At 46.7% G+C, this 26942-nt stretch overlaps 2 protein-coding genes across 16 annotated transcripts in view; one reads left to right on the top strand and one right to left on the bottom strand.

The window, feature by feature from the left end:
- Positions 1-9964, bottom strand: part of PPP1R12B (protein phosphatase 1 regulatory subunit 12B) — a 201208-nt gene extending 191244 nt beyond the window's left edge. For 4 of the 12 annotated variants that reach the window (XM_027096044.1, XM_027096047.1, XM_027096048.1 and 1 more), the window contains exon 1: positions 9563-9962. In XM_027096044.1, coding sequence (XP_026951845.1) covers positions 9563-9853 — 291 coding nt within the window. In that variant the 5' untranslated portion in view covers positions 9854-9962. Of the gene's footprint in view, positions 1-9562 lie in introns of all 12 variants that reach the window. The other 8 variants (XR_003430659.1, XM_027096041.1, XM_027096045.1 and 5 more) reach the window with 4 other exon arrangements.
- A 4462-nt stretch (positions 9965-14426) lies between these two features.
- On the top strand, positions 14427-22719 carry UBE2T (ubiquitin conjugating enzyme E2 T). 4 transcript variants are annotated; one of them, XM_027096037.1, is made up of 7 exons: positions 14427-14483; positions 19323-19493; positions 20062-20131; positions 21227-21332; positions 21444-21542; positions 21676-21753; positions 22339-22719. In XM_027096037.1, the coding sequence occupies exons 2-7, from the start codon at positions 19385-19387 to the stop codon at positions 22471-22473; spliced, it is 597 nt and encodes a 198-aa protein (XP_026951838.1). In that variant the 5' UTR covers positions 14427-14483; positions 19323-19384; the 3' UTR covers positions 22474-22719. The 4 variants fall into 4 exon arrangements, with proteins under 4 accessions (XP_026951838.1, XP_026951839.1, XP_026951837.1 ...); XM_027096038.1 differs by lacking the exon at positions 14427-14483 and adding an exon at positions 15890-15932 and having other exon boundaries at positions 19323-19481; XM_027096036.1 differs by lacking the exon at positions 14427-14483 and adding an exon at positions 15890-15932.
- Positions 22720-26942: the final 4223 nt, after the last annotated feature.

Here is a 26942-nt window from a genome sequence, read left to right as displayed (position 1 = left end):
ACAACTTTTGAGAATTCATTATACTATTCTATTTTTGTATTTTGAAATATTCCATAATTTAAAAGTTTAAAAACGAAAAGAAAGTAGGTCACTAGACCAAAAATTCATATGTAAAAGCCAGGTTTTTCCAGATATATCACGGATATTCAGAGCGTGGCACTGTAAAATATTTTCCGAAAATTGCATTAGAACATGATTCCAACAGATTGCCACAGTATTATGATGTTTAAGTATACTAAGAACTAAATCTTTTCTAAATTCTTACATAAACCCATTCCATAAGTACAATGTAGTACAACACTGCATCAGAAACTACATACAGATCAATTTTCAATATTGAAAACTAAGGCTTCAGTTTTCCAATTAACTTGACTTACGAAACAAATACACACTCTGCGTGCCTGATAAAACTTCAAGCCCCCCAAATTTACTCAAACTGGTTACAATCTAAAATCTAAGAAACATTTTTAAATTATACTTCAAAAGCAGAAAAAGAAAGAAATTCAAAGCCAAAAAGAGTCAACAATTTGAGCGAGCTTTGTTTAGTAACCCAAATGTGTTTTCAATTCTTTGCCTTATACAAAACTCTGGGTCGAGATCATTTATCTGGATTTACTGAACCACTAAAGATTAATTAAAGATCTCAAACTTCCCTCTTCCACCATCTTTAGGAAAACAGGATCATTTTCATCCTCAAGTACAGATGAAAACAGTTGCAAATGCTGATGAATGTAATACTCCCCTCCAACCTCCAAAAGCCAGAATGCTAAAATAGAAAATCACTACATGGGACTTCCCTGGTGGTGCAGTGGTTGGGAATCCACCTGCCAATGCAGGGGACACAAGGTTCGAGCCCTGGTCCAGGAAGATCCCACATGCAGCCGAGCAACTAAGCCCCGTGTGCCACAACTACTGAGCCCATGTGCCACAACTACTGAAGCCCGCGCCTAGAGCCCATGCTCTGCAACAAGAGAAGCCACGGCAATGAGAAGCCCGCACACCGCAAGGAAGAGTACCCCTCGCTCACCCCAACTAGAGAAAGCCCGTGTGCAGCAACGAAGACCCAATGCAGCCAAAAATGAAAGAAAAAAAGAGAGAGAAAGAAAGAAAGAAAGAGAAAGGAAGGAAGAAAGGAAATCACTACATTGCCAATTTCCTATTATAAATGATAACAGTAACCAGGTATTCTGGAGAGCATTCCCCAAATTCTATTTAGATTCTAAGATGTATCAATTGCTATGTAACAAGAAGCACAGAGTCCGGCACATCTATTCATTCAGTAAATGAATGTGAAAGAATAAACAGCAGGTGAAACAGTTTGCTGGCACTAACCTCCCTGTCACGGCTCCACTAAGGCTGCCTTCCAGTGACAGTGCTAATGAGTGGGAAATGGGCCAAAGCAGAACTGGGAAATAAAATAACCTAAACTAGCTAGTCAGCCCTTCAGTAACAGGAATGCAACCTTCCTGCCTCTAGTGCCAGGTTTAATATCCTAAAATATTCGTAACTCATAAATTATGAAACCTCTTGAACTAACCGGAAACCAGCCTTTTAGGAGTCTTCTCATATACTTTGGGCCCTAATTTACAGCTGTAATCACACTGATGGTAGATCTTTTTTTTTTCCCCTTCCAAAAGTCAACAGAAAGACTAACAAGTTATCCCTAATAGTAAAAATGTCATATGATCTCCATGAATAGTCCTCAAAACACCTTCCCACTGAAACTGCTCTTTCAAAAATTATAAATGACCAAATCTAAGTTTTTTTCAGGCCTCTTTCTCCATTTCCTTTTACATTATTGACCATCCATTCCTGAAACTCCTCAGTATCACTGTGCTTTCTCGGTTCTCCTCTGCATTAGTTTCCTCTTGCTGCTGCAACAAATGATCATAAACTCAGTGCCTTAAAAGTACATGTATTCACCATCTCACAGATCTGGAGGTCAGAAGTCTAAAGTCAGTCTCACCGGCGGGGCCAGCTCCTTCTGGAGGCTCTGAGGGAGGACTCTGTCCCCGCGCTCTTTTCAGCTGCGCGAGGCTGCCCACCCGCCTTGTCTCTTGGCCCTTTCCTCAACGGCTCCAGCCTCATTTCTGCCATCACATCTCCTACTACTGACCGTTCTGCCTCCTTTCACAAAGACCCTTCAGATGACATTGGGCTCATCTGGATAATCCAGGCAAATCTTCCCAGCGCGAGATCCTAAATTTAGTTACATTTGCAAAGGCCCTGTTACCAGGTAAGGTAAGAGCCACAGGTCCTGAGGATTAGGTCCTGAGGGGCATCACTCCACCTACCACCTACCCTACAGCTCTAACCGGAACTTCTGCCTCCTCTGCTGCCACCGCATTGTGCTTTTTGCTCTCCTCTTTCATATTTTACCCCATCCTCTTCACACTCATCCCTTCAACTCTCACCTTTATGCCAATATCCAAGTCTCTCATTTTAAATGTGAGAGAACCGGAGCCTAGATGGGAGGTGATGACGGGCCTTGAATCACACAGATGTCGACAGGATATTTCTATGTGGATGTCTTCAGAGCAGCTCAGTCCAATGCGGGACTGAATCCTATTCCTGTCTGAATAACACAAGTCTCTCAGACTCAGGCTAGAACTGTATTACACTTTTCTCTTCTCTATTCTCTCAGCTGGTTCCTTCATCTCTGTCCCTCCATCCATTCTGAAATCCAATTACAGCTTCCTATTCCTAAAACACTGCTATGGTTGGGTTACCTCTCCTGCTCAAACCCACCGTTCTCTACTAAGGATTGCATCCCCCCCATCCCCACCCCTCCCGACACGTCCATCGGGACTCCCCTGCGCCCTCTGCCTACACACCACACCCATTCCTGCCTCTCACCCTGAACTGCCTTCCTCTGTCCCTCCACTTAGGAGTGAATCATAGAATGTACCCCTCTAAAAGGAATTGGTTTTTATCTATCTCCAAACCAGACTGAGTTCCTTGACGGCAGAAACTGTGCCTATCAGCAAACAGATACAGTAGTTCCCCCTCCTTAGCCCTGGTTTCACTTTCCTCAGTCACCTGTTGTCAGAAAATACCAAATGGAAAATTCCAGAAATAAGCAATCCCTAAGTTTTAAATTGACTGCCATTCAGAATAGCTGATGAACTCTCCCGTCCACCCGCTCCGCCCCACCCTGTCCAGAACACCCAGTCTGCATACACTGCCCACCCGTCAGTAAGGAAATAACAGTACCATGGACCCTTGAACAGCAGGGGTTTGAACTGTGCAGGTCCACTTATAGGCAGATGTTTTCAATAAACATGTACTACAGCACTGGACGATACCCAGGTGGTTGGATCCACAGATGTGGAGCCCTGGCAACGCAGGACCGGCTGTAAAGACACACACAGGCTTTCTCTCGCAGGGTCAGCACTCCAACCCACCCTGGGTACGTACATACAGGGTTCCACACTGCACGCGGTTCCAGGTGTCCACTGGGGATCTGAGCTTAAATAAATTCCAGCTCTGCAATTCATTACCTGTGTGACCCTGGACAGTGTCTCAGTTTCCCCATCTCTGTAAAATCCAGACAATGATAAAGTACATATCTCGGGAGTTCTTCTGAGTATTACTCACAAGTTAACATATCAGAAGAACACAGAACCTTCCCTGGCTCAGAGTAAATAGCATCATAAATAGTGGGAGCTATGATCAGTACTTTTACCACCTACTGCTGCTGCCACTACGACTACTACTAGTATTATAACTGTCATTGGAAATGACTCACCACTACATGACTATTACTATGGCTTAAAAAAAAACACACAAAGTACTGGTAAGGACGGGAAGCAACCAGAACTCAGACACTGCTGTTTGGAAGCAAAATGGTGGGGCCACTTTGGGAAACAGCTTGGCAGCTTCCTTTAAAGTTAAACGTTCATTACCACGTGATGCAGTTGCCCCACTCCTAGGAATATAACCAAGAGAAATGAAAAATTATGTTCACACAAAAATGTGTATGCAAATGTTTATGGTGGCTTTATTCATTATTACCAGAAACTGTAAATAACCTCAACGTCCTTCAACTGGTGAGCGGATAAACAAACTGTGGTCCATCCATACGTTTCGGAACATCTCTCAGCAATAAAGACCAATGCGCTACAGACACACACAACAACATGGATGAACCTCAACACATGACAGCAAACGAAAGCAGCCAGATTCAAAAGGCTCCATACTGTACGATCCGTCTACATGGCATCGTGGCTACAGGGACAGGAAACTGAGGAAGGGCTGCCAAGGGCTGGGGGCGGGAGGAGGAGCCGGCCGCGAGCACAGAGCAACCCTGGGCGCAACGAACGTGCTCCGTATCATGACTGTGGTGGGTACACAGCTGTGTGCACTTGTCAGAACTCTACATTTGTAAAAGGTGAATTTTACTGTATATAAAGTACACTTTAATTTAAAAATATAAAAATAAGCAGGGACTCGATTTTAATTTACCGATAAGACCTGTCCAGCCCTCTACCTTTAGCAGAACTGTGCGCCATCTACACACAAACTACAGCTTGGCTATTGGAAAATACTCACTGAGAAGATTCCAAAGCCCAAACGATAGTATATAGCTACTCTACAGGACTTTAAGAATGGGGAACAAAAATTTGGCTAGGGAACAAATACAAGTCACTTGCATCTGTACTCCCCCAACCCCCCCCCCAAAAAAAACCACCATCAAAATAAACCTAATTTCCAAATCTGGCTTTGAGTTCCATTATGGCACGGCAACTTGAGACAAATACTCATAAGGCAAGCGGCCAGGTGGCCAACATGTTCTGAAGGCCTCCTATTAACCAATGTGAAGAGGTAAACTACCAAAATGACTCAGGATGACTGTTCTAGATCCACAATAAGAAAGACGCCAACAGGTTTTCTTAATCCCAGATTACCTTGTGCCCCTAACACTAAGCAAAATTCACCAATATACAGGATAAGTCCCTTCACACATGGAACTATAAGACAAGTAAATAATGAACTTGGAATAAAAGAGAAAAGATTAAGAATACTAGTTTTATTCTAGTTATAAAATAAACAAGTCATCGGAAACAGACTCACAGACTTAGAGAATGAACTTATGGTCACCAGGGAGGAAGGGTGGGGGAAGGGATAGTTAGGGAGCTTGGGACTGACATGTACTCACTGCTATACTTAAAGTGGATAACCCGCAGGGACTTACTGAATAGCACAGGGAACTCTGCTCAATATTATGTGACAAGTTAAATGGGAAAAGAATTTGAAAAAGGAGTGGATACATGTATATGTATAACTGAATCACTCTGCTGTACACCTGAAACTATCACAACATTGTTAATCAACTATTCTCCAAAACAAAATAAAAAGTTAAATAAATAAATAAATCACAGGGATGTAATGTACTGCAAGGTGATTACATTCAATAACATTGTAGTGCATATTTGAAAGTCGCCAAGAAAGTGTATCTTAAAATTTCTCATCACAAGGGAAAAAAAACTAACTTTGCATGGTGACTAGATTTATTACCGTGATCATTCCACAGTGCACACAAATATTGAAGCAAATGCTGTGCACCTGAAACTAATATAATGTTAAATGTCAATTACACCCCAATTAAAAAAAGCATACAAGTTTTATCTTATAAGTCGGCACACATACATACTATTTGGAATTGAATTGAACATGTAATCATCTTAGTGTTCTTCTGTCTCACTCTGAATATAAACTGCTCTGTCTTTCTTCCTTCCCTCATCTATCCCTACCTCCACCTCTCTTCCAGGGAAATAGATAATTTTCATTTCCCTGAGGATACAGGGTCAGATTGAGGCAGCTCTAGAATGACAGAGGCTGCTAGGAGTTGAATTCCAGTCTGGGGTGACCCTGAGGGTCCAAACGTTGACTCTAAGACTGTTACAAAACCAACCTGAATTCTGAGTCAAGCACAGTATCATTCTAGTCTCCTAGGTATCCCTCCAAATGAAGACTGATCAGCCTGACCTAGTGTTAAGATACACGTGTACTGACATCGGTGCCCTCCCCACACCCGCATAAACATATGTGCCAATATAATACACTCTGAAGGAAGAGCGGGCATCATTTTAACAAGTCCCAGAAAACCTCCTTTCCAAAAGCAAGCACTTGCCTCTCAGTACCCTGGTAATTTGGTAGATACAGTTCTAAGAGCCTGTACCTGGACCTACAGTACCCAAGATCATAATGCTAAGGATACAAGATAGGTGCTAATAATCGACCTTACAAAATAAATAAACAAATAAAAGGAAAATTTTAAAAGCACCAGCCCACACAGAATTATTAGCCCACATTTCATGCCCTGTAATATACACACATAAATAAAACGGGAATTCCTCTGTGAGCAAACATGTGCTTCCAAGGGTTACATAATCAGATTAACGCCCTTTTCATTGACGGCTCTACATACACACCAAATCTTAATTTATTTGCCCAAGTTTGGTTAGACTGCATCAGTTTCCAAGGCTTTCATCAGAGTAGGCCTAATCTTTGAGACATTTCTTATCCCAGTCTATTTCAAGCATTATTAATAGGCCCCCTGGAGCTTATCTTTGACTCAAGCACCTCCTGGCAGAAGCAAAGGCTGCCAAGAAAGAAGGTCTCTAAGTCAAAAGGAGCACCAAGGCGCCACAACCTGAAGTGCAAAACATCTATTGTAACCTTGTGGGCGAAGAAAACTCATCCCCCCAACATCTTCTGGGAGTTTCTTCCAATGTGCCCAGGTAATAGTCCACAGCTGGTCAGGAGGCTGCGGCCAAAACAAGAGAGATTGGAAGCAGCCATCCTGAGAGCTCACATCACACTTGTACAGCAGGGGGGTATTTTAACTAAGTAATTCATGGAAGTGTACCACTCTCCGCTTCACGGGACAAGCAGTCATTCACTCGATGGCTGTTCAGCCTCTGGCGGCTCCAGCCTCACATTTTGAAAATAATCTTGTATGTATCTTCAGAGTTCTTCAGACATGGGAGAAACATACTGTAACTCTGCAGAAACTGACTTGTAAAAGGATTCCTGAGCCAATATAAGCCCCTGTCTTGATTCAAGCAAAGGGATGGTCTCTCAACATAAGGTTTGCTTGATCTCACATCTTCAAGCAGCTTAATCTTTAGCTGAATTTCCTAGTATTGAGTATACCTGGTCAACTCAACTCACCACCAGCCCTGTAAATAGGGAGGAATGCCATAGTGCACCGGCAGGTGTTTCAAAGAAAATTCCACAGCTGTCATCTCTTCCTCTCCTATTTCAGGAGATTGCGGAATGTGAAAGAATATTAACTGAGAGAAGTTGCACTTCACAATCTGGGGTGGTAATTAAGAGAGAAAGAAAGACACTAAGGGGACCAGTCTCAGGAAAAGGGGTCAGAAAACTGCTTTCCTGGTGTGGGAAGGAGACCTACCAGGAGTAACCTCAAAGTAGGTGCTTTTCTCAGAGCATTGTTTTTTGTTTTTTTTTTTTTCTCAGAGCATTGTTAAAATGTGTGTGGTAAGGGCCAGGCTCAGCTGGCAGAGTCACCTTAAAAGAAACAGGGCTACTGAGTTATACTCAGAAAACTGTGCTTCAATAAAGAACACGTGGAGACTAGAAACAGGTTTCTACTCCTCTAGCCTCTAGGACCCCTTCAAGTGTTTTCTTTCAGAATCTAGACCTCAATCTCATCATCCCAAATACATCTGAAAACTAAAAATTCATCCTCTCAAAGGGCTCAGAAATTTAAAATAATGCACGTGGCTCTCTTGAAACAGAGAAGGACCCTATGGTCTATGCCCCCCATGTCCTCAGCCTGCCTTTTGTCTGTGGAATAACTTTAGTCAAAGAATAAGTTTAATCAGAGAAGTGAGAAAATGCAGAAACAAAGGAAAACAGTCAAAGGAGACCAAATAATAATAGTTTAGTCCTTAAGCATGGTCAAGGACCTTCAGTCCCTCCTCAAGGGCTACAGATAATATTCTGAGCCATATCCTGTGAGCTGTTTACTTTGTAGATACTGAAACCCCCGCCAGCTGGAAGAAGTTAACTACATGATGACCAGGCTGTAGCCATGACCTAAGCTGCCACAGTTCTGAGAACCAGCCTCAAGAAATGGGAACAAACCGACCCTGGAACTGAAGCCTAACTGTACTTAAAAACAATCAAGATGACGCTGATCAGACCACCGATGACCAATTTCAAGATGACCGTCAGAGCTGACTGTGCTGTTTCTGCATGTAGCCCCCTCCCTCTGCCTATACATCCCTGAAACTCCCCCGTAAAAGCTCTTGGCCACTGATTGTCGGTGGGGGGAGTCGGCCTTTAGGCAGGCGTCCACCCTCTGCCCCACCCCCCCCTACTTGTTGGCATCCAAAGTAAAGCAAACTTTCCTTTCCACCAAACTTGCCTCTTTATTGGCTTGCGAGCAGCCGGACCCCACTTTCGGTTACACTCTTTTGCGTCCATCTTATTTATATTCAGCTCCTTATTAGGTGAGATATACAGCTCTGGAGCTTAAATCTGAAAAATCCATGCCTAAGTGCAACTTCTCGCCCCTGTAATCTCGCACAAGCAACCATTTTCTAAGCTTCAGATTCCTCAACTGTAAAACGGTTATTATAACAACACTACCTGCCACACCTACTTCAAAGGATCACTGCTGAGATTACATGCAGTAAGACATATAAAATAATTTTTTAAAAGCAAAGGACTACACAAATGTTGGTTGCTACCTTAGGTGGGGCACTGTTAAGAGCATGAAGAAATGCATATAACAGGGTGAAAAGAAGGTTCTTTTATCTGAAAAAAAAAAAAGGACTGCAAACATGGTGAGGACGAATTTTAAGGTACTGGCTAATGTGTTCAGGGAAGTGGTATGACGCGAACTTTATTATTTATAAGCGGATTCTCATGCCAACACATCCACTTTGCACACACAGCAGAAGGAAAACAAGAGATTAAGAGTGGGTGTCCAGCTCTCGGCTCACCGAAATAACTGATGGAGTTCCACGTGGAGAGGGAGGGTGGAGTTAGTCATGACAGCCACACAGAACATGGTTGCATAAGAGGGAGAAAGTGAAGGTGTTCGTACCAAGCACAGAACTAACTGTCAAGTTACCCACAGTCCACAGATTACAGCCCGATCCGGGGCGTGTCATTTCCACAGGGGGCTTTAGGGGAAAAGAAAGAAAGAAAGACTATTCCACGAGCATCAAGCAAACCAGGTGATTCCGCAGGTTGGTTCTCCGCCAGCGCGGGTAACGCTGGCGGGGAGAGCGTGAGGTCGGGGGCTCGCGAGTTGGGCCCGCGGGACACGGAAGCTGCCTTCGAACCATCGCAAACCAGAGGACGCGGCGCGGACCCAGACCCGCCAGCCCCGGCCCGACCCCGGACTCGCTCCCAGGAGAACGGAAAGCCGGCTTCCGAGAGGGAACCGGGCAGGCGGCGCGGGCGCGCACCGGGGGACACCGCGCCGACTGGGGGCGGCGGGATGCGGACACTGCCGGGCGGCGGGGACCCCTGCCACGGGGGGGGGCGGAAGGCGGCTCGGCCACCGGCCCCGTGCGCTCACCTGGTGCAGGGCGGTCAGGCCGTCCACGTTGGCCGTGTCCACGTCGGCGCCCCGGGCCAGGAGCCGCCTCACCTCGTCGGTGTCCCCGCTAGAGCAGGCGGCCAGGAACACGGCGCCGTCCTCGAAGCGGACCCGCGGGCCCCCGCGCTGAGCCTGCGGCGGCAGCTCCGCGCCCGGCCGGTCGGCGGGCTCCTGCTCCGTCAGCGAGCCCCGCCAGCGCCGCAGCTGCTCGGCCCGCCGTGCCCGCGCCGACTCGGCCCGCTTCCCGCCCAGGTGCTCCATCTCCGCCATCGCCGCCGCTGCTGCGGGCCGCCGCCACAGCCGCCGCCAAGCGTCTCAGCCGGGAGCGGAGGGCGGAGACCCGCGCGCGGCCATCTTTACTGCTCCGCTGCCCGCGCCGCCCGCACTCCCTCGCGGCCTCAGCACGCAGGCGCGGCGAAGCCCCGGTTGCATCACGGGACTTTGTAGTAGGAGATCCGCGCGCCCCCCTTCCCCCGGGCGCACCCGCGCCCAAAGGGAACTACAAGTCCCTGGATGCATCGGGAAAGAGACGCGGCCCGGGGGGGGGGGCTCCCTGCTTGGCCGCGGACGCGCGGGGTCACCTCTGCCCCGAAGCGGGAGCTGTCCCCCGCCCGAGGCACCTCCGCGGGCTTGTTGGGAGTCGTAGTTTATTCTTGTTCTGATTTACAGCTAATCTCGGCTCCCTAACTATCACGTCAGTCTTTTGAAGTGGAAAAGGGGTCGGTAATTATCCCTACTTTCTATTGGGGAAAACTGGACGGAAAGTACCCGAAACTCTCAAAACCGTGTCCTGGTTGTAAATGCAGAGCTTTATTAACGTTGTAATTTAGAACGCATTAACAGGTGGCCCTGAAGAGATCCTGGGATTGATGCTCGCAGGTGTAGTGGGAAGCGCATTCAAGTTCAGATCTCCTCCCAACAAGTTACTTGACTTCTCCGACCCTGATTTGTAAGATGGGAATAATAATACCTTAGGGAATTCCCTGGAGGTCCAGAGGTTAGGACTCGGCGCTTTCACGGCTGGGTGCGCCGGTTCAATCCCTGCTCGGGAACTAAGATCCCACAAGACCCGGCGCGGCCAAAAAATTAAAAAAAAAAAAAACCAAACTCACAGGGTGGTCGTGTGGAGCGGATAAGATAATACATGCAAGGATATCTAGTACTATCTCTGTGCGTATACCAGTTCACAATAAATATTAATTTCCCTTCTGTCTCTCTCCTCCTCTTCTACCCTTTACATGGATCTTAAGTTTACTTGGGAGGCATATGTGGGACATATATCCCGTCTTCCATGATTTTTTTCCCAAAGCTACAAAAAAATACTATGGTGCAAACACAATATTGTAAGTCAACTATAGTTCACTTAAAAAAAAAATACCATGCACGTCCTAAATTCCTAAGGCAGCACGCAGGCCATTTTCATATTCACAGTGAACTTGGTTATTAAAACCTGTCAGGTTGACTCAGTAACTTTAAGTCCCCAGGGCTTTAGCCCTGGACAAAACATAACTGTTTTCCATTATGATAGAGAACATATACAATTATCAGGTTCTTTGAACTTTCCTGTATGGTTGAAGTTTTTCATTTAAAATAATGTTGCAAAAATGATTAGGTCGTTGTAAAGGGAAACTTTACTATGTTCTATCATGTGCCTCAATTTCCCCTGAGACAAGCCAAGAATCAAATGAAAAAGGGACATATAAATGTAAATTATTATGTCTAATAATACTACGTCTATCCATATATGCTTTAATTAGGTATCCTTGAATTCTTTATAAATACTAATTAAGTCATACATCTTTGAGAACTGTGAAGAACAATGTGCATAAAAAGATGTAATACTGTATACTTTATATAGCCATATTTTCCTTGCATTAATTGAGTCACCATAGAACTTCTCATGCCTCATCATCTATTGGAATTAAAAATTCTGTATGAGGTTTACTTTGTAACTTGTCAGCATGGAACCTCTTCGTATTCCAACTCAGCCTCTTGCTGATAATTAAAATTGTTCACAAGCTCTCAAATAGAACTGTCCCTATAGAATAAAAGAAATATTGATATTAAACCAGATAGGAAATAATACTTAGCTAGGAACCTAACCCTCTTCAAGAAACTATTATTAGCTGAACTCTGCTAGTCTGGCAAGGAAACAAGAAAGTAAGAGAAGGGCAAGTTTTCAAATTTCAGCAAATTGCTGAAATCTCAGGAAACAGATCTCTGACAGCAATCCACGTGCACCATTTTAACATTATGATCCTGGTACACAATATCGGCTCAAAAAAAGTATGTATAATTGGACCATATATTTTACATACCGGTTTTCTAATAAGGATTTTTAAACTAGGGTAAAATTTTCATAGATCGATAATGTTATACTTCTTCTGGCTGTATTCTTTTCGCATTCAGAATCAGGAAAGAAGAAACATCTGGTTCCAGTTGTAAAAATAAGCTAAAATTGGCCAAGTGCAAGTCAAATCCATACTTTCCCAAGAGGTATAAACTTAAATCTCAATAGGAAGAATTCAGTCTCAATACTAGGAAGTTCCAGGTAGTACTTCCTTACTGTATCTATTTTACTTGCTTTTTTCCTGAGGTAGTAAGAAAATGATACCCTCTTTGGAGATTTTAAAGAAAAATATAAGTAGTTAAGTTCCTTACATAATTTAAGTGCAAACCTACCTGAAAGGAGATGAATCTTCCAGCTATGTGATTACGGAATTCAGTGATAATTATTATAATCTAATTAATTTAACTAGCTCAGCCAAAGAAAAGTTATGCCACCAAAAATAAAACAACAAATCAATCTGTGTATAATGATATGAAAAGCTTTTCAAAATTAAAATCATCTAAGTTTTTTTTCTGAAACGTCTTCCCCCAAACAGGGCTCTCTGAGAGTAAACTTAAACAATAAATTTATACAATTGTTTACTACCATTAAACAAACATGAGCGTTTAGATTTCCTAAATATTCTAAAGAAAAAAATATTTTATATGCAAGTGAATAAATCCTGACAAATAATCCTGTGTATAAGTAAAACATAATTTTTATACTTTTTTCTTCCAGTTTTACTGAGATATAATTGACATACAGCACTGTATAAGTTTAAGGTGTGCGGCATGATGATCTGACTTACATACATCATGAGATGATGACCACGGTAAGCTTGGTGAATAGCCATCATCTCATATAGATAACAAAATAAAAGAAAAAGAAACAGCTATATTTCGTGATGTGAACTCGTAGGATTTACTCTCTTAACTGTCATATATAACATACAGCAGTGTTAATTATATTTATCACATTGGACATTATATCTCTAGTACTTATTTATCTTATAACTGGAATTTGTATCTTTTGACCACCTCCATCCAATTCCCCTGCCTGCGGTAAACCACAAGTCTGTTCTCTTTTTCTACAAGATTTGTTTGTTTGTTGAAGTATAATTAACCTATAAACTATGTCAGTTCCTGGTGCACAACATAGTGATTTGGTATTTTTACACATTACAAAACCATCACCACAATTTTTGAACTTTTAAATGTACTAAGTGCACCAGCTATGATGCACATACTCTGTTGTATAAAGTGAGGAAACTTTTATTAAATAATAATTTCCCGTACACTTAAAACATGAACTACAAATTAGAATACTCCATTCTTTAAAGCAATGACACCGGTTCAGCTTATGAAAACCTTTCAGCGCGGCCTCTGTTCCCACCAGTTAACATACCTCCCTCTGGTGGACAAACAGAGACTGTACATTTAGTCCATGGAGTTCTTTCTGTTTTTCTTTTTTCTTTTATCCAATTCTTTCGGTTTGGCTTCCAAAACTACAGGTCTTTGCTTGTTTTATCATACTATCTCTCCTTTCCACCAGACTCAACACAGTGCCTGCTTTTTCTAAGAGACATTTTTAAGACTCGATTCTCAGAAAACCACCCGAGAAAGTAATCAATTTCAGCTCCGAAGACAGAACTGTAATTGGGACACAGTTACAGTTGGGGTGGAAAATAAGAGAAGACATTGAAGAAATTAAAATTGAAAATATCAGTACTAAAATAAGCAGCCAACTCCAGAATTAAGACAGAAAACACTTCCCCACTGAGTAAATGCTAACAGCAGGTGCGAACCCGACAGCTAACTGGACAGTAACAGGATTCCTTTCTGGTTCGCAGCTCCCCTCGTGGCTCACTCCCACAGCCGACGTGAGGCCCCGGGAGCGCCGCGGACCGTCCTGGAGAGCGCGGGTCTGCGGGGCAGAGAGGACGCCCCACGCAGCGGTCACCGGGAGTCACAGCTACCGAACGCAGATCCGGGCTGAACGCACAAATCCCGCAGCGGTCGGACTGTACCGGTCCGCAGGTTTAGGAGGATCGGCTGCCCCTCCCGTGGCCGGAGCAGGAGGCGAGGGTGGGTGCGGTCTCCGGCCGGCAGTGCAGTCCGAACACGACGGACGCTCCCCGCACGGGAAGCCAGGACCGCCGGGCCGCGCGCCCCAAGTCGGAACCCGGCTCGAACCCCCAGCCCCTCAGATTCCGTTGAATTGCCGGAGCGCCCTCCGCGGGTATGACTGTCCTGGAGCGGCAGCCCCTCCGCGTGAAAGACCTTGACCGCAGCCCCTTCTCCAGATCAGATTCTCCCGGTTCCTCCTACCACGCCCATCGCTCGGACAGACGGAGCCAGTCCCGAGCCAGTTCCCGCGCGCCGCGCCCCTGTTCAAAGCGCGTGGGCGTGGCCCGCTCGGAGCCTAGCCAATCGGAGTGCGCGCTCCTCCCGGGAGGCGCTCCGGACCAATCACACCCTCGCGGGCGGGAGGCGGGGCGACGCAACTGTCGAGTTCGCGCAGGCGTGGTGCAGGCTGGTCGGCGCTTCTGCGCTGCGAGGGGCGTCAGCGCAGGTAAGAGAGCGGGTGCTCCGGCTCTTCTGCCGAGAGGCCGCCCGCGGGGGTCTGCGGGGTGGGGGTGGGGGGGCGGCTTTCTGCCTGTCGGGGGACCGTCCTCTTCTCCGACTATCGGCTGTGGAACGGAGGCTCTGGATGTCTTGACAGCCGTGGAGGGCGCGCGCCGCCGGCCTGTCACCCTGTCCCCCGGCCGCCCCAGCCATCTCGCTGCCACCACCACGCCCCAGCGGCCTCCCCCATCCCTTCCAGGCATGCCCCTCCCCCCGGCCGTCCCGCCCCCTCCTCCCTCTCCCGTAGACATTCTCCCTGCCGGCCCCCCACCCCCGCCTCCTCCCTGCTCCCTCAGACGTACCCCTGCCCCCGCCACACGCTGTGACTTTTGCATATTTGTTTTATTGTCATTGAATCCCAGTGTCTACTCACTGAGAAAAAGTGGTAAGGATTAGTATATAAAAATAGTGGTTAATTACCTAGTAAAGTAACTGGTTCCAGAGATGATGGTCTTAAAGGTGTGGCTGAGGAAATTTAGAATAATTTACATGAATGACTGTTGTAGTGTAATTGATTCTATTTAACATATTAATTTGCCAGTAGTATTACTAATTCTGTTTAAATATTTCTGAGTGTGTCAATTGTGGAGGAGCAACAGCCCTGGAGATTAGAAGAACCAAAGAATGCTTTGTCTTTGCACCCCAGTTCAGGAGAGTACCTTGACCCAACCAATACACAAACTTAGTCACCTTTAAACATATGGTTAAGATAGATGCCTCAATTTAAGTTTATGATTATCATAAGTTGCTATCGTCCTCCTAACTACAATCTATGACCACCAGGTAATCTTCTGATTATAATTAGTTTTCCAAGTAGGAATAACTTAGGGAGAGAATATGTGGAGTTAAAAATTTTACTGTAGTTTTACAAATTAATAAATTGACCTTTTAATTAATGTTTAAGTCTTTGTGAGTGAGCTTGGCATGAATTAGTACATCTAAGCCCTATCAAATCTAGATTTACTGCCAAGTTGAAGTTTTAGACTACAAAACTGAGAACCAGATCCTGAAATGTGACCTCTTCCACATATAAGTGAGTGAGGTCATACAGTATTTGTCTTTGACTTATTTCACTTAGTATAATGCCTTCAAGGTCCATTCATCTTGCTGCAAATGGTAGGATTTCCTCTTTTTTATGGCTGAATAGTATTCTATTGTGTATACATACCACAACTTTAGCTGTTCATCCATTGATGGATGTTGTTTCTGAGTCTTGGCTATTGTTAATAACACTTAGAACATGAGGATGCAGATATCTTTTCAAGTTAGAGTTGTTTCCTTTGGATGTATTCCCAGAAGTGGAATTGGTGAATCACTTTCTTTCTTTTCATTGCAGAATGATATTCCATTGTATGGACATTCCCCGTTTTGTTTATACATTCTTCAGTTGACAGACGTTTGGATTGTTTCCATTTTTTGGCTATTATGAATAATGCTGCTGTGACCATTCATGTACAGATTTTTAAGTAGATATGTTTTCAGTTCTCTTGATTATATACCTAGGAGTAGAATTACAGGGTTATAAGTTACTCCTTGTTAACTGTTTTGAGGAACTGGCAGACTGTTTTCCAAAGCAGCTCCATCGTTTTGCATTTCCACCAGCAACATATGAGGATTTGTGTCTCCACATCCCTCACCAACACTTAGATGCTGTCTTTTTGGTTACAGTTATCTTAGTGGTTGTGAAGTTACAGCTTGTTGTGGTTTTGATTTGCATTTCCCTAGTGACTAATGATGCTGGGCATCTTTTCACGTGCTTATTGAATTATTTGTGTATCTTCTTTGGAGAAATATCTATTCAGATCCTTTGTCCATTTTTTAATCAGGTTGTCTTTTCATTATTGAGTTATTTATATGTTCTGGATACAAATAAGTTCCTTATCAAGTGTATGATTTGTAAATGTTTTCTCTCCTACTGTGTATCGTCTTCTCACTTTCTTTTTTTGGCTGTGCTCAGTTTTAGTTGCGGAGAGCAGGGGCTACCCTTTGTTGCCTTGCGTGGGCTTCTCATTGCAGTGGCTTCTCTTGTTGCGGTGCGCATGAGCTTCAGTAGTTGTGGCGCACAGGCTTAGTTGCTCCACAGCATGTGGGATCTTCCCAGACCAGGGTTCGAACCCACGTCCCCTGCATTCTTAACCACTGCACCACCAGGGAAGTCCCTCACTTTCTTCCTTCATGATGTTCTTGAAGCACAAAAGCTTTTAAGTTTAATGAAATTCAGTTTATTTTTTCTTTTGTCTCTTGTGCTCTTGGTGTCATATGTAAGAAGACTTTGCCCAATGCAAGGTCGCAAAGATTTACTCTTATGTTTAATTATTTTTCCATTTTATCTCCTTAATTTTTGCCAGATATAGAATTCTAAGTCAACAGTTTTCTCTTTCCATATTTTAAAGATGTGGTTCCACTGTCCTCTGGCATGCATTGTCTCTGAGGAGACATTTGCTGCCTTTTTACATTTGTTCCTCTGTACATAATATGACTTTTTTTTCCTCCTGATGCTTTTTAAACTTTTTATCACTGGTTTTCTGCAGTTTAATAAGGATGTGTCTTGGTGTTTTCTTCATGTTTCTTATGCTTGTGGCTCCATGAGCATTCTGAATTAGAAATCAATAGTAAATACAACTCTGAAGCTCTTCATGTTTGAAAACTGAGAAATCTGTTTCTAAATAAATTAAAGAAATCGTAATGGAAATTAGAAAATTTGAGAATAGAGGAATAAACATTCTACATATCAAAACTTTGTAATGCACTGGTACTTAGAAAGCAATGTATAGCATTATATGTCAGAATTGAAAAGATAACTCTATACAAATAAATGTAAAACAATGCAATAGATAAATTTGTAAAAAAAATTTCACTTGCCAAAATTGACTCAAGAAGAAATAGAAAGCTTAAATAATGCTGTAATATTTAAAGAAATTGGATTTGTAGTTTAAAATCTTCTCACATTGAAAACGCCATTACCAGGTATCATTCTGTCAGACATCTTAGAAACAGATAATCGCTCAGACTCTTCTATAGGATGTCAAACTAACTCATTTCAGGAGGCCAGCTTAACTTTGATAACTGATGACGAAATTAGGAAGGAAAATTATAGGCCAGTTTTACCCGTAAGCAATAGTGTTGAAAGTTTTTCCTCTAAGGTTAGGAATAGGATAAGAATACCAGCTGTCAGCTCTTTTCTTCAGCATTGTACTGGAAGTTATAGCCAGAACAGAAGACAGGAAAAAGGTTAGAAGGGAAGAACTGATTATTCATGGATGATATATGTAGAATTACCAACCGCAGACCGCCTCCCAGATAGATTCATCATTAGCATTATTAAGTTTTGGTTAAAAAATCTACTGTATTTACATATATCAATAAGAAGTGGGGAGAAAATAGAGTTTTAAAAAAGATAAAAATATAAAGTACTTAGGAATGAATCTAACAAAAGGTAAACTCTTTATAGAGAAAATTATAAAACTATTGAAGAGTGTCCAGAAAGACCTGAACACAGCATGCTCGTGAATTGTAGGCTCACTGCCATAAAGACGTCAGTTCTCCCAGAATTGATCTATGCAGTCAGCGGAATTCCAGTCCAAATCACAGCAGCTTTCTGTGTGTGTGTGTGTTTGTGTGTATATTTGTAGACTTTTTAAACTGTTCTAAAATTCATATGGGAGAGCAGAGGACTAAGAAATAGCCAAGGCCTTCCTGAAGAAAAAGAACAAGGGGGAAGAACTCACCTTCCCATATACCAGGTCTTACTAATAATAAGCTACAATTAAAGCAGTGGGGTATTGGCTGAAAGAGAATACAGTTGACCAATGAAACAAGTTCGATAATCCCAAAACAGGGCCATCCGTACATGCATGGAAATTTATGCCAGCATCAGCAGGGAGGGGATGGACTTTTCAATAAGTGGGACTAGGACACTTGGCTTTTCACATGAGGGAAATAATTCAGACTTGGACCCCTACTCACACTATACACACAAACTGATTGCTAGTGGATCAAAGACTTAAATGTGAAAGTATCTAAGTTTGGGGGTAAGGAAAATTTTAATACACAAAAGTGTAAATATTAATGTAATTGATTACATTAATATTATGTATTTGTCAAAAATGTCATGAATGAAGTGTAGAGACGGCAGCAGACTGGGAGGTGGTGTTTGACTCACCTGTGTAGCCAGAGGTAGCCAGAGGGGGGAGTAGGGCTGAGAAGTGGGGAGGGGCTTGTTTTCGATGAGAGAGATGTTGAACATGTTTGAATGTTGATGGGAAGAAGGAAAGAAGACTGGAAATACTAAAGAAAGATGAAATTGACGGAGTGGACACTGAAGGGTTGAGAAATACGTGGATTCCAAACTACGTGGAGAAAACCCCAGACCTTGAAGCATTAGTTTATAAACCTCTCGTTGGAGTGATGACTGTGCCCCGTCACTGCCCTTGCTCTCCCCCCACAGCTAGTACTTGACCGTCCGTTTCTCTGCTGGGCACCTCAGGACGCAGTGGTGAGCAAAGCCAGACCCAGGCTCTGCCTCAGTAGTTAATTATCATCAGTGGAGACAGACGTTAATATAAAGCATCTAGAGTTTTCGTAGAAATGTTTGCATTGTTTTATACTTTATTTTTTTAGATGTGTTTGCTTGAATAGATAACTAGAAGGAAATAGAAAAAACTCAGACTTCCTTCTCAGAATAGAGATTAACATGAGGAGTTTGTCCTTCAGTGAATTGCAACCGTGTGCTAAAAACTGGGGTCACTGTTACTGACCCTTTCGTGGGTGCCCCTTTTCTCCACAGGGTTCCCAGCCAGCGTTGAGTGCGGCGCCGGGAACCGCGTGTGGGTGATTCTCCCTGGGGTCATGCAGAGAGCATCCCGTCTGAAGAGAGAGCTGAGCCTGCTGGCCGCGGAGCCGCCCCCGGGCATCACATGCTGGCAGGATGGGGACCGAATGGAAGATCTGCGAGCTCGTAGGTGTCGCACCAGGCGTGACGGGTCACGACCCTGTCAAAGGTGGTGCTGAAGTTTGAACACCTGTGTGTTCTAAAGTAGGGGACAATTGCAAGGTCAAAGTGCCCGGCCATCTTTCTACCTAATTTGTTTACATTTATAAAAGGTTTCCATGACATTTTTTCTTTGGCCTTTGATTCCATCTTTTACTGATTTGTAAGCCAAGATCTGGGTATCAGCTTTGAAGCAGTGTTAGTACCAAAGCTCACCTTCTCAAATATCTGTGAGGCCAGATGGGAAACACAAGTGTTCAGAACGCTGCGTTCCAGCCAGAGCAGAACTGCAGGTTGTATGTGATCTGAGGCCAGCGTTGTCCACCTTCTGTTTCGATCTCCTGTGTATTCTTTGATTGACACCAACTTTGGGTACACTGGTACATTGCATGGGGACTTGTTAAGCCCTGAGAGAGTTTCTGTCCCAGACCCAGCTGTTCCGTTAGGACCAGACTTCATTAGGTCCATGGGGTGTGGTAATTCAGATCATCTGATTACCTCTTGACCTTTTGTTCTTTTTTTTTTTTTTTTAAAGAGATAGTAGGTGGAGCAGACACACCTTATGAAAAAGGTGTTTTCAAGCTGGAAGTTAACATTCCTGAGAGGTCAGTGTGAAAACTATATCCTAAATTTCCAGGGTAAAGCGCAGTTACCGGAAGACAGAGCAGTGTCGTAGGGTGTTGAATGCAGGAGTTCAAGGACCTGGATTTTAATCCTCGTCTTACCATGGCTTAATGTGACCTTGGGCAAGTCATTTCATGTCTCTGGAGTTCGATTTCTTTTTCTTAACACGGAGCTGGATCACATCTAGGCCTCACCCCCACCCGTCACTGTAGTAAAATATACATAAAATTGACCGTCTAAACCGTTTCTAAGCACGTGGTTCGGTGGCATTAAATGCACTCACACTGTCATCCAGCCGTCCCCCTCATGCATCTCTAAACCGTTTTTAAGCACGTGGTTCGGTGGCATTAAATGCACTCACACTGTCATCCAGCCGTCCCCCTCATGCATCTCCAGAACTTCTTCGTCTTCCCAGCCTGAACCCCCGCATCCATTAAACACTGGCTCCCACGGCACCTGGCAGCCACCCTTCTCTCTGCCTCTGTGTTAAGGCCCCTTTTAATCCAGGTCTCCTGTAAGGCTGTCATCAGGGGAGTGGTAGCTGTAGTGTAGTTTGTGATTTGTAGATACCTGTTCACCAGGCCAGGCTTGTTACAGGTCCTGAGAGGAGCAGCTCAGTAATCACGGGGGGCGTCAGTTCTGAGACCGATGGGGATTTTCCAAATGCACTGTATAAATCAAAATTGGACCCTGTTCTCAACACCCATCTGTAAAAAACAGAAAAAGCGAAAATGGAGGGAATCTGAGTGGTAGATGATACTGGACAATAATTTTTATAGTTTATTCATAGGTATACTGATAGTTTTGCAGCTCTATAGGAGAGGGACCTTATTCTTAGGAGAGACATGCTGAAGTATTTAGAGGGTGAAGGGGCTTGATCCAGGTGGTGGGTATAAGAGGGTTCTCAGTACTATTATTTCAACTTTTCTACTGTTCATAAATTTTTGTAATAAAAATTTGGCAAGAGCAAAGGTTTGCCTCTCAAAGGCTGTCGTCCTAATTAGTCACCGGCAGCTGTTTATTATGTAAGAAGCAGTATTTCAGTAAAACTTCCATACTCTCCTGTGCTTTCAAAGGTACCCATTTGAACCTCCTCAGATCCGATTTCTGACTCCCATCTACCATCCCAACATCGATTCCGCTGGAAGGATTTGTTTAGATGTTCTCAAGTTGCCGCCAAAAGTGAGTGGTGGGAGCAGGGCCAGCCCTCTCGCCTGCCGTGGCCCTCGGCTCTAAAACTTGTGTTAGAGAAGCACGTTCTTAGGGCCGCTGTCTGTCTGCCTGTCTGCCTAGGGCGCCTGGAGACCGTCCCTCAACATCGCGACCCTGCTGACTTCTGTTCAGCAGCTCATGGCCGAGCCCAACCCCGATGACCCGCTCATGGCCGACATCGTAAGCGCCCCCGGCCCCCCGCTCGCGGCCTGCTTTCCCCACGCCCTGCTCTCCGTTGGGGAGGCTCGCGTAGCGCCTGCAGCTTGGTTACCAAGTCCCTCCTCTCTCCACTGACTCTCTGCTTCCATCTCAGTCCTCAGAGTTTAAATACAACAAGCCCGTCTTCCTCAGGAATGCCAGGCAGTGGACAGAGAAGCACGCGAGACAGAAGGTGGGGTGTCTGTCTGTACAGCTCTGATTGCGCTCCTGTTGTTGCTCTGTTAAGCGTGAGTGTGTCCCTGTGTGTGTAAGTGTCTATTAGACTTGCCAAGTTCGTACTGGACACTAGGATGGCCGGTTGATCTTCTCCTACCGCAGCCTTCTACATAATTATTCAGCAGATAGCTCAACCGGCTGGAGGGTTTCCCAGCACCCACGACACCACAGGGCAGCCGAGGTCTCCTGTTTAGGCCAGAAGGAGCTCTTTGCAGGAGAGGGGAGGGGCGGGAGGAGAAATGGACGTGGAGGAAGGGAGAAGGAGAGACGTCCCCGTTTTACGTCCACAGTTCCCTCATTTAACAGAAGGCAGAGTTCAGGAGCAGGGATGAGCACACGGGGGTTTCGCTGGGCTGCCCCGCACTTCAGACTGAGCCACGAAGCGGTTAGTGTCACTTGTGAGAAGAAGTAAAAATTAAACAGTACAGAGGATTGGGGAAGCTGGTTTCGGAGAGAATGTCCTATCCAGGAGGCAGCAGAGAAGCACCTGGGAGAACAGTCGGTGTGAACCTTGTGCTCTGCCCCGCCTGCTCCTTTCTAGGCTGATGAAGAAGAGACGCCTGATAACCCTGATAACCCCCCGGAGGCGGGTGGCTCAGAAGGGCACAGCGAAGCACAGAAGAGGAAAGCCAGGCCCCTGGGCGGCGTAGAAAAGAAATTCTGCGCTGACGTTTAGGGTGGGGTTTGTCCTGGCCCGTCTCAGTTAATAGGTTCTTTGCCAGCATGGTCCAATTTGCTTCCGTTTCTGGAATGTCTTTCTTCGTGTTTGATGGCGTCATCGTTTTATAGCCTGTGAACAGACCTCGTGTATTTGTATGTTCTGCTCCACATTGATTCTCCGAGTGCAGTTTGCTTTATTTAGCTCATACGTACGTGTCCCCAAACTTGTAAACCTGGAAAATAAATAATCATCTAGCGTTGAGTATGTGTTCATCCTGAATGTGTGTCTGGGAGCAGACTGGCCAGAGAGCTATACAGTAAGGATGTGAAAATATTTGGAAGTGTGGTCCTTTATTTGCCAACTCGCCAGCATCACTCAGGACACTGCACGATGGACGTGGGGGTCAAATAGCCTCAGAGACAGTGCGGCGGCCGTCACGCTTCCGGGATTCCAGGTGTTCAGAAGTCCTAAACACAGTGTGGGGATAAGGTAATTACCCTTCTGTTAACGTTTCTCGCAGTGTGCACTTTCTGTGACTTAACTTACGTGGCTGTGGTATAACTTTCGTTTGTTCAACAAATAGCGACTGAACACCTGCTGTGTGCCAAGTGTTTTAGAATAATATAATGGTGAGAAAACCAGGCGTGGGGTTAGCCAGATAATCGTGCAGATTTCCATGGATTTTCACAGTCCTTTCTGTCTCTAGCTTTATTTCACGGCAAGTACTAAGGCGCAAGCTCGAATCCCTGCTCGTGACTTTACGGTACACTTGGGCCTGTGCTTATCATTCCGTTTAGATGACGGAGAAAACAGATTTGGGCAGAAGTCGGCTGAAGTGGAACGAGGTGCCGAGTGAGAGCAGATGTTGGGGCCGCCTAGGCAGAGAAGCAGACTGTCACGTCCCGCCTGTATCCCAGGCTGGTAGTCCTGTGCCAGGCTGGGCACCGTGCACGCAGAGTGCATGCAGTGAGCACGCAATTTCCCTTCATCCGCTGCGGAACCGCCCTGCGCTCGGCAGTGGCCTGCCTTAGAGCACGAGTGGGAGCGACAGACGACAGCGTCAACCGAAAATGTAAATTTCCTCTGTGTCCCCCCCCCACCCCACTTCATAAATTTCCAACTTCTACATAATTCTTGAACCCATTTCTCAAAATCAGCTACTGTTCTCTTGTTAAAGCCTAGGAATTAATTTTGTTCCAGGCTTGTCTCCTATACTTGGGCACATTTAAGTCAGATTTGGGGTTTCTAAATGCAATTAGTGTATCAGCCAGGATGCTTGCAGCTGTGAGATCCAACTGGCTGGTGATAATACCCGGGAAGTTCTCTGCCCTATTTACCGGGAGTTGGGGCCAGGGTGGGCATCTGGACCGGTAGTTCAGAGGCTGTGTCTCTCGCACCTGCCATCCGTCCTCACTGTCCCCTCCTTCAGCTTCTTCCCCTCCTGGAGTGACCACCAGCAGCCCTCAGGGTCGTGTGTTTCTTGTTCACATCCAGCGGCAGTGGAAAAGCCAGCCGCTGTGGCAGGGAGACACCAAGTGCTGATGGTGTCGATGGGGGTACAGGCCAGGTGTGAAGCAGGATGGCCTTAGGGGTCGTTGTGGGAAAGGACAAGCCCCCTCGACAGCTGGCCACCACCAGGTCTCTCACCTGCACTGCCATCACGGCCGGTACCTTGTCCCCTGGCCTCCAGCCTGGACCCTCTGCGGTCCATGCTCCTCACAGCAGCAAGAACAAATTCAGATGATGAAAGAGCCAGACTGCATCTCCTCCTAAAACCCTCCAGTGCCTTCCCTCAGCCTCCCCTCCCCGCACACCCTCCGCTCTGTACACCACACTGAGCCGCACTGGCCCCCTCCAGTCTCAGCACGCCAGCCCCTCCGGCCTGTGCCGTCCCCGACTCTACCTGACTACCTGGATGGTCTCAGCCCACGTAGCTGCCTTGGGATGCCCTTGTCCGGCCCCTCGGAAGGAGCCATGGCCATTACCTGGTGTACCTCATGGCCCTGTACCCATCTGCCAGTGTGTCCACTCCAAGTGCTGGGACATAGTGGCCACAAGGGCCTGGGCACTGATTGCAAGAAATACCAAAGCCAGGAGTCATTAATTAGAAGCCATCCCTCCATCTCTGGGTTAACAAGTACACGGGACTTGGGCAGAGAAGAGAAGTGAGAAGAGGGAGATGAGGAAGCCCAGCCCCGCCCGCAGCCCAGGGAAGGATGGAAAAGCATCAAAAGCGTGAACACAGGTCCAGGAGACCCTGGCCAGCCCAGGCCCCCAGAGCCCTGCTCTCCACGCTTTGGTTTTGTCCTGTAGAAGCGGGGGACAGTTGTGGGGGCTGACCGGGGTGCTGCACCCAGAGCGCCGAGCACGGGGCCGACCCCGCGAGCTTAGCAGGGGCTGGGGGCGGGGACGACGGGCCAGCCACATACGGCCTCAAAGCGCTGCTCGCCAGGACAGGCAAGCTTCGCCGTCCCCCCGAGTCGGAGAGGAGATGACGTGACTGATCCCAGAGACACTGCGGATTCCAAGTATCCTCTCCTGCTGCCCCCGCGGCTCCCCAAAATCTAAGTAAGAACAGATTTACCACCCACCATGCGGGCTGAGACTAGGTTTTTACCCTTCGGCTGCGGCGGGAATTCGGCACAGACAAATAAAGCCCCTTTCCCAGCCAAGTTATTTTTCCATCAGCCAGCAGCTCCCCGAGGTTGCCCTGTTTAGGTTGGGGCAGCCTGGGGGAGGGAAGGACGGGGGGCCGCTGGGAGGCTTGGATCCCACACAGGGAGCCCGGGCAGCTGTGGCAGGTGGGGTGGTGGGCGCAGGTCTCTGTGCCCAGAAGCTACGCCTGCACTTTCTCCTTCTGTCCAGTCAGCATGGCTCCTGCCGGGGCCACCGAGCGCCCATCCGCCCCAGCTCTCAGCCTCCATCAGGTGACAGGTCCCCTCGGTTTCTCCCCCTCGTGGGCTTGCCTCTCCCCCGACCCTACCTCCCACTGGGCCGGACCTCCGTCCTCCCACCCATCGCTGCCTCCCTTTAAGCAGGACCTTGCAGCTCGGCTTTGGAGAAAGGCCTGCTGAGCCGCTTTCCCCCAGACCCCCCCCCCCAGCAGAGGCAGCTGCCCTGGGGGTGAGCTTTAGTCTCGGGGTTCTCCCCAGACCCGGAGGTATGTTTGAGACCCCCTGCACACGTCCTCTCTGGGGAGCCCCCAGCTTCCCCCTGCTGACAGCTCACCAGCCACCTTGGCCCGTGCCAGGGGACACTCCTCTCTCATGGCCCAGGGTCCCCGGCACCGTCACCCATGGACCCCTGCGAACCCACAGCCTTCCTGCCGGGCTCCAAGCCCAGGTTGCCAGCCGCCTTCTTAGGAGCGGCTCCTCCGGGGACCCTTCCTCTTCCATGTCAAGTGTGCTCAAGGCTGAGCCGGAAGACAGCTCAGAGCCCCAGTTTCTCGTTGCTTTTTGGATTAAGTAATAACATCTAACATCTCTCAAGTACTTACTAGTGTCATGAACTAAGCTAAGCTCTTTACATGAAAAATCTCCTTTAATCTTTTCAATAACCTTCAGAGCTTAGGTACCATTGTCATTTCCATGTTTCTGATAATGAGACAGAGAAGTCAAGTAAAACTCAGGACCGCGGGCTGTCAACAGAAGGTCTGGGAGTTGAACCCAGGCTGGACCAACTCCACGACCCCACGTACCGACTACACAGACACCGTTCTGCCTTTTGTGCCTCTGCCCCTCGGCCCCGGGCAGCTGTGGGGCCGTCCCTCCCCGACCCGGTGATTAGGGGGCGTGGATGCTCCCTAAGGCGTGTCCCCGTGCTGCCACCTGATGGTCCTGTGATTCTGTAGCCTCCTGTGAGCTCCCAGGGGAGAGCCTGCAGGGGTCAGGTTCAGGGAGGAAGCCAGGAGGCTGGTCTCCTGCCCCTCCGCCCTCACCCTCCTCCACCCCTCCCCCTCTGCCCCGCGGACCCCCTCCCAGCGCCACTCTCCCCACCTGACAGCCCACCCCGCCCACCCTCCTTGCCTGTCCAAAGCCCATTCACGGCTGCCCTCTTCCCCCAGGGGTTGCTAAGAGGTGAGTGGGTTTACTCCAGGCTTTGGGCTGGGGGTGTTGAGAGAGGGGTCTCCTCTAGCCGAGCGACAGATCTCACACTCGCACCCGAGCAAAGGAGTCATCGCTTCACAAACCGAGGGGTCCAGTCACGCTTCCCCCAGGTCCCTGGGAGCCCCGGAGATGGGAGCCCGTCCTCGGACCCAACGCGGTGGCAGAGAGAGAATAAGCCGAGAAGCCGGAGTCACGGCCACCACTGGACCCGGAGCCGAGACCCCTGCAAGCCGCATGCATTAGGGGGCGGTGGGAGCAGTTGCTGAAGTGGAAGCAATGTTCCCAGAAGGAGGAAAGTGGCCACTGGGCCAGAGCAACAGGCATCCCAGGCACAGGCCCACCCCAAGGAGAAAGAAGCCACAGGGCGGAACTTCAGCC

This window comes from Aethalodelphis obliquidens, unplaced genomic scaffold (genome assembly GCF_003676395.1).
Source record: "Aethalodelphis obliquidens isolate GAN/ISIS:26980383/991018 unplaced genomic scaffold, ASM367639v1 scaffold97, whole genome shotgun sequence".
NCBI lineage: Eukaryota > Metazoa > Chordata > Mammalia > Artiodactyla > Delphinidae > Aethalodelphis > Aethalodelphis obliquidens.
This window is presented reverse-complemented; position numbering and strand designations above follow the sequence as displayed.

Bases quoted from the DNA above. Each gene is read 5' to 3' on its own strand.
- UBE2T (XM_027096037.1), top strand. From the start codon at position 19,385: ATGCAGAGAGCATCCCGTCTGAAGAGAGAGCTGAGCCTGCTGGCCGCG. The intron at 19,494-20,061 runs GTAGGTGTCGCA...TTTTTTTTAAAG, and splicing joins AATGGAAGATCTGCGAGCTC to AGATAGTAGGTGGAGCAGAC. The intron at 20,132-21,226 runs GTCAGTGTGAAA...GTGCTTTCAAAG, and splicing joins GAAGTTAACATTCCTGAGAG to GTACCCATTTGAACCTCCTC.